Here is a 16,629-nt window from a genome sequence, read left to right as displayed (position 1 = left end):
ACTTCAGGACACATAATCATTTGCTGCATGACAAGCCACAGAAAATAGTAAACTATTTTATTGACATAGTTTGGTTACTATGTACAGTTCATTTAGTGAACATCATGATTTTTATCATTAGAATAAAGGGAAAAGCATGACTCTGCAATGTTTGCATAAATACATCATTTCATCTGCACAAATACAAATCAACTTGGTCAGTTTTAAAACAAATAGAAATCAAATTAAAGCTATTGGTTTCCCACTGTTAGATGAGGGTGCAAACTCTGTGTGCATGATGTGCATGACAGAATTTGTTATGTTTGTATAGGCATATTACAGTGATGAGTCTTTGCTGGAATGGTTTATGCGAAATCTGGCTTTATTTATTTTTTGGGAGAGACAGTAAACACGGATTAGCTCTTCTTAATCCCCTTAAAGGAATAGTTCAGCCAAAAATGAAAAGTCTAACAATTAGTCATGCTCATATCATTCTGACCCAGTTTATTTTTATTTCTTCCTTAAAACGAAAAAGGAGATATTAGGGAGTTTGATAAAGCTGCTCTTTTCCCAACATAACATCATGGCAATGAATATGCAACCATGGACCACAAAATCAATCTTTTTGTAGCAATAGCTAAAATACACTGTATGGGTCAAAATGATACATTTTCTTTAATGCCAAAATCATTAGGATATTAACTAAATATCACGTTCCATGAAGATATTTCGTAAATTTCCTAATGTAAATATATCAAAACCTAATTTTTGATTAGTAATGTGCATTGCTATGAACTTTAAAGGCAATTTTCTCAATATTTTGATTTTTTTGCACCCTTGCAGATTTTCAAATAGTTGTATATTGGCCAAATATTGTTCTATCCTAACAAGCCATATATCACGGATAGCGAATTTATATCTCAAATTAGAGAATGACCCTTATGACTGGTTTTGTGGTCCAGGGTCACATGAATTTGTACCTGGTATCTTATTCATAATGGTTTTTCCCCAAAAGGGTACATTAACTAAGTACAAAAACATACGAAATTGCCACTTCATTAAACAATTGAATTCTGTGAGATCGGGTTGTATTTTTCTGTATGTATGCCCTATTATGCTCAAAAAATGACCAAAAGTGGCATAAAAATAGACTTGTGCGCTATATTCCGGGTCATCTAAAGCCATACGATAGATTTGAGCTAAGAATAATCTGAAATTTATCAGTCACCACTTCCTAAACATAATTGGTAAAGCACATGCCACATGACAAAATGGCAAAAAATAGGTTTGATGGCACAGGGTAGGAATAAAAACGTTCGTTCCTCATGCTTTCTTTCGACTTTAATGCTGATTTATGTTCCATTTGGAGCTGAAAATGACACATTTTTCTTTTTTGGCGAACTATTCCTTATAATTCTATTCAGCCTGGTACCTTTCTTTATGATATTCCACCTCGATTTCAAGCATTTTCCATGAGGATTTCATTACGGGAGCTCTCATTGACCAATAGGTGGCAGTGTCGTAGAGGAGATGAATTTAGAACGCTAACGTTTTCGAATGATCTTTGCGCAATGTATAATTAAACTACATGGGCCATCAAAAATAACATACGATACCAATCATCTAATGCATGTCTCAGATCGAATATGAAGAGTTGTCTTCAAACTTCAAGCTAGTATCACTTATTGTAAGCTTGTTTGACACAGATTAGATGTTTCATTCTAAGCCTGTGGCACTATGAGAGCTTTTTGTGTTTGAGGAGATCTGTGCATGATTTCGAATGAGCATAACAAATGGTTTGCTGGGTAAGTTTATTCGCTTCAAAGGTCAAAGCTTACTCATTCTGTTGGGTGACATCAGCAGACATACTATTAAACTCGCTAGCTCGAGTACTCATGCCCAAATACTGCTTGAGGAACTCGCTAAAGCGCTTCTGGTTGTTCCACTTGCGGGCAGATTTGCGGACGCCTATGAAACCCCCATATCTCTTTTGCAAAGACCTTCCAGGATCCATGAACTTCCTGTAGCCATACTTGTTTTTGAGGAAGCCTCCGAAGCGTTTGATTAGGTGGACGGCAGCCTCTTCCTCGTCGCCTTCCATCTCTCTATCTCCATCTCGCTCTTCATCAGATTCCTGTGCTGACTGTACTTGCAGGAACTTGTAATTTTTACTGAGCTGCATGTCTTGGTCCTGATCATCCATTCCCAAGGCCCGTGTTATGTGGTCGAACCTCTGGAGGGTTTCAGAATACTGCCCATCATCCTGGTCCACAGGCAGAGAGGTGTCCGCTTCCTCATCTGCTCTTTTCAGCATGCCGTTGCCAACCAATAGCAAGGCCTTTGGGTTCTGCTCCACAATGGTCCTGCGACACATCTCCCAGGTGTCCCCTGGAGAAAGTTTACCATGACACTCCACCAGACACACCTGAATGAAGACCCACAAACACACACACGTTACACTGTCAACATCATCATGCTTTAGGCCTAATACAGCCACATTTTAAAAACATAAAGGTGCACCTGTATTGTAACTTTATCTCCAACACAATCATTTAAACTTCATCTGGTTCTAGCTGCTTTAAGATGGTTTCTCTGCTAAGGCACCACAATGTGGTGTTCAGATAGTTTTAGCTGATCTCCCAGACTAAACAGTTGAAAAGTGCTCCAAACCCCTCTAAAACTAGTCAAAAAACTGAACAGACATGACCAGACATTTGTGACCCTGGACTACAAAACCAGTCTTAAGGGAACACTCCACTTTTTTTGGAAATAGGCTCATTCTCCAACTTCCCCCGAGTTAATTAGTTGAGTTTTACCGTTTTGAAATCCATTTAGCCGTTTTCCTGTTCTGGCAATATCCCTCTTAGCATAGCTTAGCATAGATCATTGAATCCTATGAGACCAATAGCATTGCGTTCAAAAATGAACAACGAGTTTCAATATTTTTCCTATTTAAAACTTGACTCTTATGGAGTTATATCATGCACTAATACCGGCGGAAAATGTAAAGCTGCGATTTTCTAGGCCGATAAGATTAGGAACCACACTTCCATTCCGGCGTAATAGTCAAGGAAGTTTGCTGCCGTAATATGGACACAGCAGGCGGAGTAATATCACGCAGTGCTTGAAATTAGTTCCCAGCTAGGTTAGTATTTGCACATGTGCTGCGTGATATTACTGCACCTACTTCGGCCATATTACGGCAACAAACTTCCTTGACTATTACGCCAGAATGGAAGTGTAGTTCCTAATCTTGTCGGCCTAGAAAATCGCAGCTTTACATTTTCCGCCGGTATTAGTACATGATATAACCACAGAAGAGTCAAGTTTTAAATAGGACAAATATCGAAACTCGTTGGTCATTTTTGAACGTGATGCTATTGGTCTAATAGGATTCAATGATCTATGCTAAGCTATGCTAAAAGGGATATCGCCAGAACAGGAGAACGGCTGAATGGATTTCAAAACGGTAAAACTCAGCTTATTAACTCGGGGGGAGTTGGAGAATGAGCCTATTTCCAAAAAAAGTGGAGTGTTCCTTTAAGGAGCACAGGTATATTGGTAGCAATCGCCAAAAATACTATGTATGGGTCAAAATGATCAATTTTTCTTTGCTATAAAGCTATAATACTGCTTTATAGCTTAACCCTATAGACATTTTTATATTTAGTTATATTGAAAAAGTTTCAGCTTAATGAATTCATTCTATATTTTTACCCCGTTTTAACATGGATTTCTATGGAAACCGTAACAGGAGGAGAGCACTCAAACGGAAGTTAGCATCCATAATGGGGGCGCTCAACGGTTACTCAGGGAAAAGGACGATTGCTTATGGATAAAATTAAGTCAAACCCCATTTATTAGCCCCAAATATTAATATACATTCAGTTTATTTATACACCAGTTAGTTACATTTGATTGGCCAAGCGTATTGCCACGACTTTTTGAAGGACTCTTTTTGCACCTTACAAGTGAATCATTGAATCATCGATTCGTTCAAAACACTGATTCAGTCAGTAAGGAAACAGAGGTAACGGCAAAGCTCGATCTTGTTTTGCTTCGTGTGGAAATATTTTCTTTGGAGAAAGAAAAATAGATAGCTGTAAGTAGAAATATGGTATGTACAAGTTACAGAATATTAACGTTACCTTATTTTTTAACGGTTTATTAAACGTATGAAAGCAATATCATACTCGCAATCGCTGCTTGGGCTGTTTGGGAAAGCAACTCTCTTGATTGTGGATATTACTTAATTAGATTGATTTTTAAGTATACTGGACCAGAGATTGTTTTTTCAAAATGTATTTCATGAGAGCTTCAGTAGCATCTAAGAGCTAAAGTCACGACTACCACGCATTAAAATGCGAGGAGCGAGAGTTGTTTCTTGTAATCCGGTTGAATCAATTAACCCTTTTAAATTAAAAGTTTAGTTTCGAGGGAGTTGGTTAGTTATCAGAAGCGGGGAAGGATATATCTGTTCACTCGTGCTGAAAGATGATAAGAACACCTCAGGGAGAGCCTGCGTTATGGAGGGCTACTCAGAGGCCCATCAGTTTCCGTAAGCAGCCTTGCCGAATGCTGTTATTGTGTTTCTACTTAATTACACAACAAGATAACTGAATCACCCCAGCTGTTTTGAGTCAAAGGGCCATCTTTAACCAAATTAGCACTTCTGCCCCCTCAAATGCGTGTTATTGACATGAATCAGAGAGTATGTCCTCCTCCTCGGAGCTATAATCAGCTGCAGAACACAACCACATTCCACTGTTATGATCATTATAATTATGTCGACTAATGGCGAGTCTCAGGGAAATTCGATACAATTGAGGCCACAGGTCTTGGACAGTACGGAAAATGAAATAAGATTAACGAAGGTGTAGAGGATCTGTGCAGAGTAACATAAAACTAGACATTTCTGAAGAGAAAATGAAAGTACTGCTCGTCTGTGATTTGGTTGTGGATGGTTTCTAATATTTCTTTAGTTTAAGTTAAACAATAAATGTTTTTAAGGAGCAAATCAAAATATTAGCATGATTTCTGAAGGATCGTGTGACTGGAGTAATGATGCTAAAAATTCAGCTTGGAATAAATTACATTTTAAAATATATTAAAATAGAAAACAGTTATTATAAATAAATTGTACTGTTTTTGCTGTACGTTGATCAAATAAATGCAGGCTTGATGAGCAAGAAACTTGTTTAAAAACATTAAAAATCATTAAAAAACTTTTGACTGGTAGTGTAATTATTGATAGAACATAAAGCTATAAAATCATTATGGCTGGCGTAACTAGTGTATTCAGTTTGAGAATTTGATAAAATATTTAAGCTCATAACTGATTGTTGGCACAGTCTGAGCACAATCTGTAAGAAATTCTGAAACTCTAGACAAGACGTGAGAGATTGTGTGTGTTTTTTTGAAACTATGCAAAAGTCTCTAATTGCACTCCATTTAAACTCACTGCTGTATAGAGAATTATTAAGAGATCTCTTATGTGATATTCTTTTCTACGGCAAGGTGATGGACACTGTAGGGAATTACCAAATTGTTGAAGGCATATTCATTAGGCAGTTTTTGGCTGCAGAAGAGGCAATCCTTCTGGCAGTCACACCACGCTGGGTTACACAGTCCAAGCAACAGTAGCGTCCACAGTGGAGTCTTCATCACGCAGTGTGTTAACGGCTGGAGTGCAGTCTGTAGAGAGGATAGAGACAGAGATGATGGTGTGAGAAAGAAAATAGGTTACAGTTCCTGGAAGTACATCTCACCACGACAATATGTGTAGATGTTGGTTCAACATATTAATAATAACATTGTATTTCTAGTCAAGTGCAACATCATTAGTCGTATTTGTGACTCAAATATAATCAATTAAACTGTAAATGCCATTGATTTCTTCAGTCTTATGTATACATATTCAAAAGTTTGAGGTCTGGAAGTATACATTTTTGAAAGAAGACTCTTACACTGAGGCTTCATTTATTTAATCATAAATCAAGTAAAAGCAATAATATTGTGAAATGTTTTTATGTTTTTTTAAAAAAGTCTCTTCTGCTTACCAAGCCTGATCCAAAGTACAGCAAAAACGGTACTTCTGAAATATTTTTACTATTTAAAATAGTCGCTTTCTATTCAAATATATTTTAAAATGTAATTTATTCCTGTGATCAAAGCTACATTTTCAAAATCATTACTCCAGTCTTCAGTGTCACATAATCCTTCAGAATCAGGGATCTAATATGCTGATTTGCTATTCAAGAAAAATTTTATTAATTATTATAATTAAGATTATTACTTTATTTAATATGTTTATTTAACAAGGCATATTTAGCAATGCTTTAAATTCATTAAAAGTTATGCTAAAGACATTTATAATAAAAAAAAGATATCTATTTCAGATAAATGCTGCTCTTCTGAATTTTCTATTCATTAAAAAAAACTGAAAACATTTTACTCAGCTGTTTTCAACATAATAATATTTTTTTTTTTTTTTTTTGAGTAGCAAATCAGCATATTAGAATGATTTCTGAAGGATCCTGTGACTGGAGAAATTATGCTAAAAATCCAGCTTTGAAATCACAGGAATAAATGACATTTTATATTCAAATAGAAAACAGTCTGGTAGTGTATATTTTTATTATTTTAATATATTTTATAACGTAAGTTATTCCTGTGTTTTCAGCATCATTTCTTCAGTGTCACACGATCCTTCAGAAATCAGTCTAATATGCTAATTTAGTGCATTTCTTATTATTATCAATGTTGAAAACAGTTGTGCTGCCTAAAATGTGTATGGAAACTGATACATTTCAGGATTCTTTGATAAAGAGACAGTTCAAAAGAACAGCATTTCTTTAAAGTTTAAAATGTTACTGTCACTTGATCAATTTAATGCATTCTTGCTAATAAAAGTATTAATTTCTTACTTAACAAATTTAAAAAAAATGTTACAGCACTGACTCCAAACTTGAACAGTAGTGTATGGCAAGCATAAACCCTCACTGACCTTACAGAGAACTTAAAATAGAACTAAATATGTTACCTAGAAAAAGGTTGATAGCAGATTAACCGTGATTTATTTTGAATTAATGTTGTTTTATTGTCACAGTGTTGGGATGGTTGCTGGTCGACTTGTTTTCTATGTTGTAATGAGCTGTTTTTATTTGCTGGAGCTTTTAAAGGGCGCGGGGCTCCAATGCTGTTTCATGCATGTTAAGTTATATACACTGTTAAAGAATTGGACTGTCATGCTAAACATGGCCAAAGTAAAAAAAAAAACAAGTATTTCTGTGGCGAATACACATTTCCAGGTTTCTTAAAGTTTCGGAAAGTTTTTTTTTTTTGATCATGGCCCTTCATAATGTCCTGGAGGGTGGAACTCCTTGTATGGGCATTTCTCCCGAAAGAGCGCGCCCGCGCACACATTGACCAAAGCGAGAGCGCGTGGTTCATTCCACTCGTTTGCAAGGAACTCACTCGGGAAGAAGTGCGGTATAAGTAGTAAGGCAAAAATAACCTTGCTCAGCTTGCGAAGAACCCAGCGTTACGTGAACAGTACATGCAGTTTGTTCATCGACTGGCCGCTAGAAACTGGCTGCAAAAGGGAGTCAGTCCCATTGACTCCCCATGTTAAAATGCCCAACTTTACAGCAGAAAAAAACATGTTTACAGCCTGGTTCAAAAAGTGGTTTTAGACTATATAGCTAATTTCGCCCTTCATGTCAACTATGAGGGGGTGAATTTTTTTTTATAACTCATCCGTTTAAGTTATATTAAGCTGTAAAGTTCTGCATAATTAAGGGCGTGGCCACTTGAGTGACAGGGCGATGGCCGCTGCTGTCACCACTGGCGCACTAAGTAGGTGTGGTTTCAGCACCAAGCTCCACCCATGTCCCGCGTCTTTGCCCATTTTCGATGATCCGGGAGTGACGCGCGATGACGCGATTCCAAGATGGCGACGGCGAATCCCTCCCACTATAGGCTTCAAAATCGCTCTTCAGAAACCTACGGATGACGTCACGGACACTACTTCCGTATTTTTTACAGTCTATGGTTTTGTTGGCAGTCGGCAAGCCAGTTCTCGTCAGTCTTTAGCTCCGCCCATGGCGCGCCTCCAGGAACTCGGCTGTTTTTGGAGAGATTCGTAAAGCTGTAACTTTTTGTGTAAATATGATAAAACTAAAGACTTTTTTAAAGATATGAAGGCTGCAGTACTACTCTATAGGTACTCAAGATTAACATAAGATTGGGTGAAACTGTGTGTTATGCCCATAGACTGTAAAAAAATATGGACGTAGTGTCCGTGACGTCAGCCGTAGGATTCTGAAGCGCTATTTTGAAGCCTGTTGTGGGCGGGATTCGGCCGTCGCCATCTTGGAATCGCGTCACCGCGCGTCACTCCCGGATAATCAAAAATGGGCAAAAAGGCGGGACGTGGGTGGAGCTGGTTGCTGAAACCACGCCCGCCTAGCGCGACAGTGTTGACAGCAGCGGCAATCCCCCTGTCACTCAAGTGGCCACGCCCTTAATTATGCTGAACTTTAAGGCTTAATATAACTTAAACGGATGAGTTATAAAAAAATTCACCCCCCTCACAGTTGACATGAAGGGCGAAACTAGCTATATAGACCAAAACCATTTTTTGAACCAGGCTGTAAACATACTTTTTTCTGCTGTAAAGTTGGGCATTTTAACATGGGGAGTCAACAGGACTGACTCTCTTTTGCAGCCAGTCTCTAGCGGCCAGTCGATGAATTGCATTTTAAGACACTTCCGTGTTGGTTTCAATAGAGAGAGCGGGAGGTTGCCCCTTGGTTATGCCCCCCTTTATAATCTAAGATAAATTTATTTAATAATTCAACTTAGTTCAATATTTAACTAACTTTTATTTGTTTATTTGGCAAGTAGCCCTATAATGAGCAGTATACAGTCAATATTGCACAATAAACTTTTTCAGGGTGAGATTTTGCGATAATAACTGTCTGAATCTACATTATCCCTTACATAATGTTAACTAGTTTTGGTCAAAAAAATGCACCTTATCTGTATGATGTTAACTGACCATATTTAAAGATACTTTTTGAATGTATTTGAGACAGGCTTAGCATTTGCCGGTCCTTCATTAACGAAACTCATCATCTGTAGTAATTGAAGCTGGAATTAGTGCTTGTGGCGTAATGGGAGCAGAATGGAGAAGAGGAGGAGGATTTGAGCCGCTGTGATGCACGCTGGTTAAGCAGTCTTAGTCACCACATTAGTCCAAACAATAGAAAGGACTATAAAGCACTTCAATCCTTTTCATGCCAAAGCTTTAAGAATAATAACCTTATTCTGTGGCTGCCTTGTCAGGCAAATAAAGAACCCTCGAATGTACGTTTCAGCATTGACGGCTGGCCAGTGACATTCTGCCCGGCAAACCAACGGTTGTTTAGTTGCTTCAAAAGCAACTTGAAGATAAATCAATTTCACCTGCATTACACTTGTACTGAAGGTGTCACCAGGAACAAAAGCAAAGGTGTAAGTCACGGAGAATCGATAGGCACCCCTCGAGTGAGTTTTATTGAATTCAGTGACTGTACGAGTAACAGACAAGGAAAGACACATAATTATAAGTGTGTGAGTGAATTACGCACAACTTTATGCAGGGGGGAACAAACTGGATATTGATTTTGTCGCTCCCTTTAGTTAATGAATTTATTTATTTAGTTATTTTTCCTCAGGAACTACAAGATGACGTACCTAAATGGATTCAGGCCAGGGTGCAGCATTGTTTAGAGGTGGGGATTGTTTGTCACAACTATAGTTTTTTCCTTTTCTCAGCAGTTATTTTTTCTGGTTGAAGTTTCTCATTTAAATTTAGATTACCAGTACGCTTTCTGTGCACCTCAGGTGCCCCAGAAGTTCTTTGTGTTTGCACAGACCTGTACATACATGTGGGATGCCGAGCTTGGCAGGCCTTCAAGATTTAATTAACTAACTCAATTATGTAATAAGAAAGACTTAATCAAGATTGACACAGCTGATTTAACTTTTGACCTTTGGAATTATCTCATATGCTCAAAGGAAAGAACAATCTCTCATTGACTAAGTGGGAGGAAATTGGTGCACTTTGAGAAACTGTGCTTTTTATATCATAAGAAAGCTTTTCTGTTTTGAAAAGGAAAGACTAAGTGCTTTATTTACAGAATGTCAGTGCTTCATAATCTGTCCTACCCTACAGTAGCAAAACATTGTGATTTTGTTTAATGTCATCTTTAAATTGCATCTGGAGTGGCATTTTTACCACAATAATAATTATTTACAAAAACAGTTAAATGCTGCATGGAGGTGGCATAAATGTATTTACTCAGGAATTACAATTATAGTAGGAAATAATGTTTTAAATATGAAATAATTGAACATATGAATGCCTACACTACCAGTCAAAAGTTTTTGAACAGGAAGATTTTTAATGTTCTCTTTAATGAGTCTCTTCTGCCTACAAAGCCTGCATTTATTTGATTCAAAGTACAGGTAAAACAGTAAAATTGAGAAATATTTTTACCATTTAAAATTTTCTATTTGAATGTATTTTAAAATGTAATTTATTCCTCTGATTCCAAAGCTGAATTTTTAGCTTCATTACTCCAGGCACAAGATCCTTCAAGAAATCATTCTAATATTCTGATTTGCTGCTCAACAAACATTTATTATTATCATTATGTTGAGAACAGCTGAGTAGAGTTTTTTAGGTATCTTTGATGAACAGAAAGTTCAGAAGGACAGCATTTATCTGAAATAGAAATTTTTTGTAACATTATAAATGTCTTTATAATCACTTTTGATCAATTTTAAGCATCCTTGCTAAATAAAAATTTCTTCCCCCCGCCCCCCCAAAAAAGCATATTATGAAAAAAAGCTTTTTATTTCAGATAAATGCTGATCTTTGGATCTTTCTATTTATCAAAGAATCTTGAAAAAAAAATCTTGAACAGCAAATTATCATAGAATGATTATTGAAGGATCATGTGACACTGAAGACTGGAGTAATGATGCTTAAAATTTTGCTTTGATCACAGGAATAAATTCCATTTTAAAATTTATTCAAATAGAAAACAGTTATTTTTAAATAGTAAAAATATTTTGGAATTTTTTGCTGTACTTTGGATCAAATAAATGCAGGCTTGGTGAGCAGAAGAGACTTCTTTAAAAATCTTATTGTGCAAAAACTTTTCACTGGTGTATTGTACACTTTATTTCTTGTAATTGTGACTTAATTTCTCACAATCACTTTTTATTGATAAAGTTATCTAACCATTACTTTATCTCAAAATGTCATATCACAGAATTGCGCTTCAGTTTTTTTTAATTGTGACTTGATTTTTCATAATTGCATCCTTATTGCAAAACGTCACTATTTCTCAGAACTGAGACATTATCATACAATGTAAAAAAAAATCACATTTGCTACTTTTTCTGTGAATTGTGACATTATTTTCCAACTTTAAGGACTTAATATCTTGTGATGTATAGTGATATTTTATATCTCACAGTTGCTACTAACTGCTAGTAGTTATAATTTCTACTGCAAATTTGTTTATATTGCTCACAGTTGAATTGCTCATAATTGCCTCTCACAATCTTGTTTTATTCCTTATTTTAAAATAATAATTTATATTTTTTGCGTGAAAGACGAATGAAAATATAAAATCATTAATAAAATATGTAACTAAATTATAAATTAAATTAAATGTTATGACAAAGGCAATGTTTCTGGCTACTGAATTTAGCTGAATTTTTATTGAAAAACAGCATCAGATATCAGGGGCTCAGGTGGATCAGCAACATATTTTAGTACGCCTTTTGTACCGTTTTGCATTTTTATGCAGAAGCTTTAACTTTACATGTTAATTTAACCTATACATTTCAATGAATCCACCTTCCACTGTCAGTTTATTTTCCATGTTCCAATCAGACAACAGGAGATAAGACACCGCGAGCTGCTTTCTAATGAGTACAATGAAGCATTTCTGTCATTGCTCGTAAATATCACGATGAGAAATGACAGACATTGTCCAGTAAACAAAGCAAGTGGAAAGAATTCTATGTTCTGCTTCATTTCCCATCTCCATCACCAGTCGCTGCTCTCGTGGAGATATTGTCCATCATTTCAAACGTGTTTATCTCCTGAGATTTGGAATGTATGCCAAACACGGTTGGCTAAAAACACTCAATGGCTCAATTAAACTCCAGAGGTAAATGGGACTGGTTTCGCACAGCTCATTTCTCAATCAAACGCGTCATAATCAAAGTTAAATACCAGAGGGGTTCTCAGTGGCGGAGACGGGCAGCTCTTTGCTGCGTCTAATTAGACCAGAATTGTACAACTGCAGATGGAAAGCTTCGAGAAATTGCTGCAAATATGTAATTCCAATGACATATAGAGGAATATGACACTAACACCATACTACAGAAATAATGGAATATGATCATAATGGGCTGGCCGTTAGGGTGGAGACTATATGATGCTAACTGTGGTACCTGGTTTGGATTAATGACGTCAAATTTCCTTCATGCATGACGCATTAGATCAATTTGAAAAGAAGAAATCAATGACCATTAATACCAATCCACTATTAACCCTAAGAGCTTTTAGTATCCAATAGTTGATGGGTAAAAGTGTCATTATTATTGGCTATAAACATAGTGAAATGTCAATGAAATGACCAATGATGGGACAACACCCCTGGGGAACATTTTATTGCTCATATGTTGCTCTTACGTAGCAATGGTGAGTCTCCGTTAGGCTTCACTTAAGGATCTTTTATGTTTCTCCTTGAATTCCTTAGGAGGAAATAAAAATGAGACTGTTGATGTGCAGTCAAAATGTAGAGATAAGAAATTTTACATTTTATATTGTGGTCTCTAATGTTCCTGGCCAATCTAAGCAATGTTGTTGAGATCTCTTCTGAAACAATAGATCAAAAGCTTCACCTGTATGTCTCCAAAGGGCCGCCGCAGCCCATGAAGGTCAAAGCCAAATTTGTGCGAAGCGGACACATACACATGCATCTACAAACTCAATACTAGATCAACGTAACCACAAATTGATGACCCAATAGCCACAACTTTTTCTTTTGATGATATATAATCAATGGCCGGGATGGAAGGTTTCACCACACTTAAATACAGCCGTCAGGACAGGCTTTGCATTGACGCCCATGACATAAGGATAGATTATCTAATCAAAAAGCTTAAGGTTGTTTTCATACTTGTGATGCGAAAGTAATTGTTTCATCTGCCATATTGAAGGCAGTTGTTAAACTGACATTAAGGGCAGGGAAAGTCCTTGATGAAATATCATTAAGGATTGAACTGCAGTGCAGTCCTTCGCATCAGTGCATTTTAACAATGCTTTTCATAGTCCAGCATCAAATAGACATGCTGTCTAGATGCTTTGAATTTTTGTCAAATAAAACTTATGTCAAATAAAATACTTGGAATTTGAAAAAAAGTCTTTTAACACCTGTTTTTATGATCGCATTATAAGCATAAAGCATAAATCTGAGTCACATCACACTGCTTGTGATCTTCAAACAATGCTTGTTTTTCAGCTTTTAGCTCCTAATGTCTTTCTCTCTCTCTCTCTCTCTCTCTCTCTCTCTCTCTCTCTCTCTCTCTCTCTCTCTCTCTCAAAAAAATGATAATATTATATTTTAAAATTCTTAGTTCATAGTTTGGCTAATATGTGCCTCGGTATGTATTAGATCACTGGATTATTTCCATGCATTAATTGTGATTATGCTGATATCTTTTGCTTTTATGCTTCTGATTATGTTTTCTGTGCATCAGGATATTTAAAGCAAGGACAGCTAATCAGGAGTCAATTTCACAGTGGCTAAAATTGTGCCGTGAGTTTTGGATGAGTCGATACGTTTGCCTCAGGGCCTTCTGAGAAATAATCTGACTATTCTTAGATCCTGCAAATATCCTAGCTGCACCTCTCCTCAATGATTTTTTGTATCATACTTGTGAACATTTTCTATTAATCATCATGTGGATTTGTCTTTACAGACGTTTTTAAAAGAGGAAATTGCCATCATTATTTCTTAATCACTTAAATATGTGACCCTGGATCACAAAACCAGTCATAAAGGTCAATTTTATGAAATAAAAAATAAATAAGATTTCCGTTAACGCTTGGTTTGTTAGGATAGGACAATATTTGGCTGAGACACAGCTATTTGAAAATGTGGAATCTGAGGGTGCAAAACTGAGGGTGAGAAAATTGGCTTAAAAGTTGTCCAAATTAAGTTCTTAGCAATGCATATGACTAAGTTTTAATATATATTTTCAGTAGGAAATTTACAAAATATTTTCATGGAACATGATCTTTACTTAATATCTTAATGATTTCTGGCATACAAGGAAAATCGATAATTTTGACCCATACAATGTACGGTTGGCTGTCATTAAAAATGAGCATAGAAGGAATCAATAACATTTAGTCTTTTACAAAACACTTTTTTTTAGTTTTAAGTCAGCCAGGTTACTTTTTTGATTTATGATCATAGCCACAATTCTTGCAAACTCAGCTCCAACTGACTTTTCAGTGGCACTCTGTGGTATAAAACAAGTTAAGGAAGAAATTATAACAGTGCAACATCAGAAAGTTACATTCTGAATTATCCAAGACAGATGCATCACAATATTTAATGGCTAATTCATCATGACCTTGTGTAAAATCAATGAACAATTATGTGTCGCTCTTTAGATTTGAAACCTGAGCACTAAATCCAAACTAACTCTATCCGATTTAAGACATTATAGGCACTGGCCGAAGATAGCAGAAAATTGCATGGTAATGGTCCATGAATGTAGCAAGTGCCAGGCATTTTGTGCACCAAAAGTCAGCTCCTTTTCAAAAATATTTCACAATACTGCCAATATCCCTCTCAGCTGAGTTAAACACCCCAGAGTACAGTAAATTTCTCCCTAAAATGTATAGTAGCTTGGATTTTGTCCTGTAAAGAAATGCATTGATTTCACTAGGTATCAATCGATGACACAATTATGAGAGCAAAGTGAAAAATACATCCCTGTCATTCACATAAATAGGTTTCAGAAGATGTATAACAACCATAAAACATCATTTAATGCTTCATGTCAGTTAATTATGTGAAAAACATCTTGCATTTGGTCAATTATGAATTTACAAAATAGTGTTTTAGCTAATAAACTACTGATCTTATAAGAAAGTTCACAATTTTCAATTACACCCCCATGTCTTTCACAACTTGTAGGACTTTCTTTCAAAAGATGATATAACACAGAAAAACATATTTTATTTACAGGTTTGGAAGGACATGAGGGTAAGTAAATGAGTGAACTATCCCATTAAGTTTAATGAAACAAAATTGTATTGCACTCTCGAAATGACAAATAATCAGCAAACAGATTCGTGCAAAGTGGCCTGAGTAAATTGATGTCAATCTAAAGTGTTTCTCCCCTTCTGTCAGCCTACCTGAGCTGTGTGCGGTTCAGGCACCTGTCCTGAGCAGATCTGCTGAAACTGAAGGCAGTTATATTCTCCTATCGCCTGCTTCTGTTTGTTTCCTAAGAGGATGCTGTTGCTCGGTCGTCTTATAGAGACACACCCCTCCCTGTGGTCCAACCCCTAACCTCCTGTTTTACAAGTGTGTGTGTGTGTGTGTGTGTGTGTGTGTGTGTGTGCGAGAGTGGGATGAGAGAGAAAGAGAAAGAGAGAGTGAGAGAGAGGACACGGGAGAAGACTGTCTTACGTATTGGGATGGGTGGACGTCAAGACTTATCTTCTACGTCAAGGATTGCAGTCTCTCAGAACAAACTGGAAAACTAAAAATACGAGCAAACATATTCCCAGAATACTCGCACAGTCATTCACAGTGTGTCCTCTATCCATTCATCCTCTGATGAAGTGATGATGCTTTTAGAGCTGTGTGCAAAAAGCGTGACCATTGGCATTGCAATGGATTAAACTTCAATCTGTGCCGTTTTCAATATCTCGTTTGCAGTCTAAAAGTTCAAATGAATATTGATTAAGCAATGAAAAATTTAAATTATGAATTTAATGGTAAACAATGGGAATTAAGAAGGTTAAACCAAACATCTTGAAAGACAGACCCAAAAGAAAAGAAAATGTTTTATTGCTCAGATTGGTCTTTTACGCACTTGTAAATAAAGCAAAGATTACTGGAGTCATTTTACTTCAAAATTACTTGCCCCTATTATGCCATTTTTAAGGATCCTAATATTGTTTTGAGAGTCTCCAACAATAGGATTGCATGCAAGGTCAAAAAAACGCTTTTGTTTTCTCAAAATATGCATTTAATATCACCTCATTTTTCAACGATTCTTAAACTATTTGTTCGAGGCAGTTCAAAGAGCCTACTCCGCTCTGATTGTCAACTGGCCCAGTCTGTTGTGATTGGTCTACTGCGTACAGCGTGTGTCGAAAATGATACTCCACTGCCATGGCTCCATATTTTGAACGCTCGATAGAAAATATAAACATCTATTATTTACCATACTTACAGGTTGTAATTCAGTGGAGCCACCAAATAAACTGGGTACTGAGCCATCTTTCAAGAGCAAACGTTGAGATTAGAGATGCAGTCACCAGTAAAAATGGCG

At 36.4% G+C, this 16,629-nt stretch overlaps 1 protein-coding gene across 1 annotated transcript; it reads right to left on the bottom strand.

Moving 5' to 3' along the window:
• Positions 1–40: 40 nt before the first annotated feature.
• Positions 41–15,592, bottom strand: pnoca (prepronociceptin a). The gene is made up of 3 exons (XM_073827375.1): positions 15,482–15,592; positions 5,521–5,673; positions 41–2,404 (listed from the first exon to the last, which is right to left on the bottom strand). Exons 2-3 carry the CDS (start codon positions 5,641–5,643, stop codon positions 1,814–1,816), a joined length of 714 nt encoding a protein of 237 aa, XP_073683476.1. The 5' UTR covers positions 5,644–5,673; positions 15,482–15,592; the 3' UTR covers positions 41–1,813.
• Positions 15,593–16,629: the final 1,037 nt, after the last annotated feature.

Source organism: Garra rufa, chromosome 21 (assembly GCF_049309525.1).
Source record: "Garra rufa chromosome 21, GarRuf1.0, whole genome shotgun sequence".
In the NCBI taxonomy this organism is placed as follows: domain Eukaryota; kingdom Metazoa; phylum Chordata; class Actinopteri; order Cypriniformes; family Cyprinidae; genus Garra; species Garra rufa.
This window is presented reverse-complemented; position numbering and strand designations above follow the sequence as displayed.

What these genes read in the sequence shown, in the direction of transcription:
- pnoca (XM_073827375.1), bottom strand. Translation starts at nt 5,643, where the DNA reads ATGAAGACTCCACTGTGGACGCTACTGTTGCTTGGACTGTGTAACCCA. An exon ending in AATATGCCTTCAACAATTTG is followed by an intron (nt 2,405 to 5,520) that starts GTAATTCCCTAC and finishes GTCTTCATTCAG; the next exon opens with GTGTGTCTGGTGGAGTGTCA.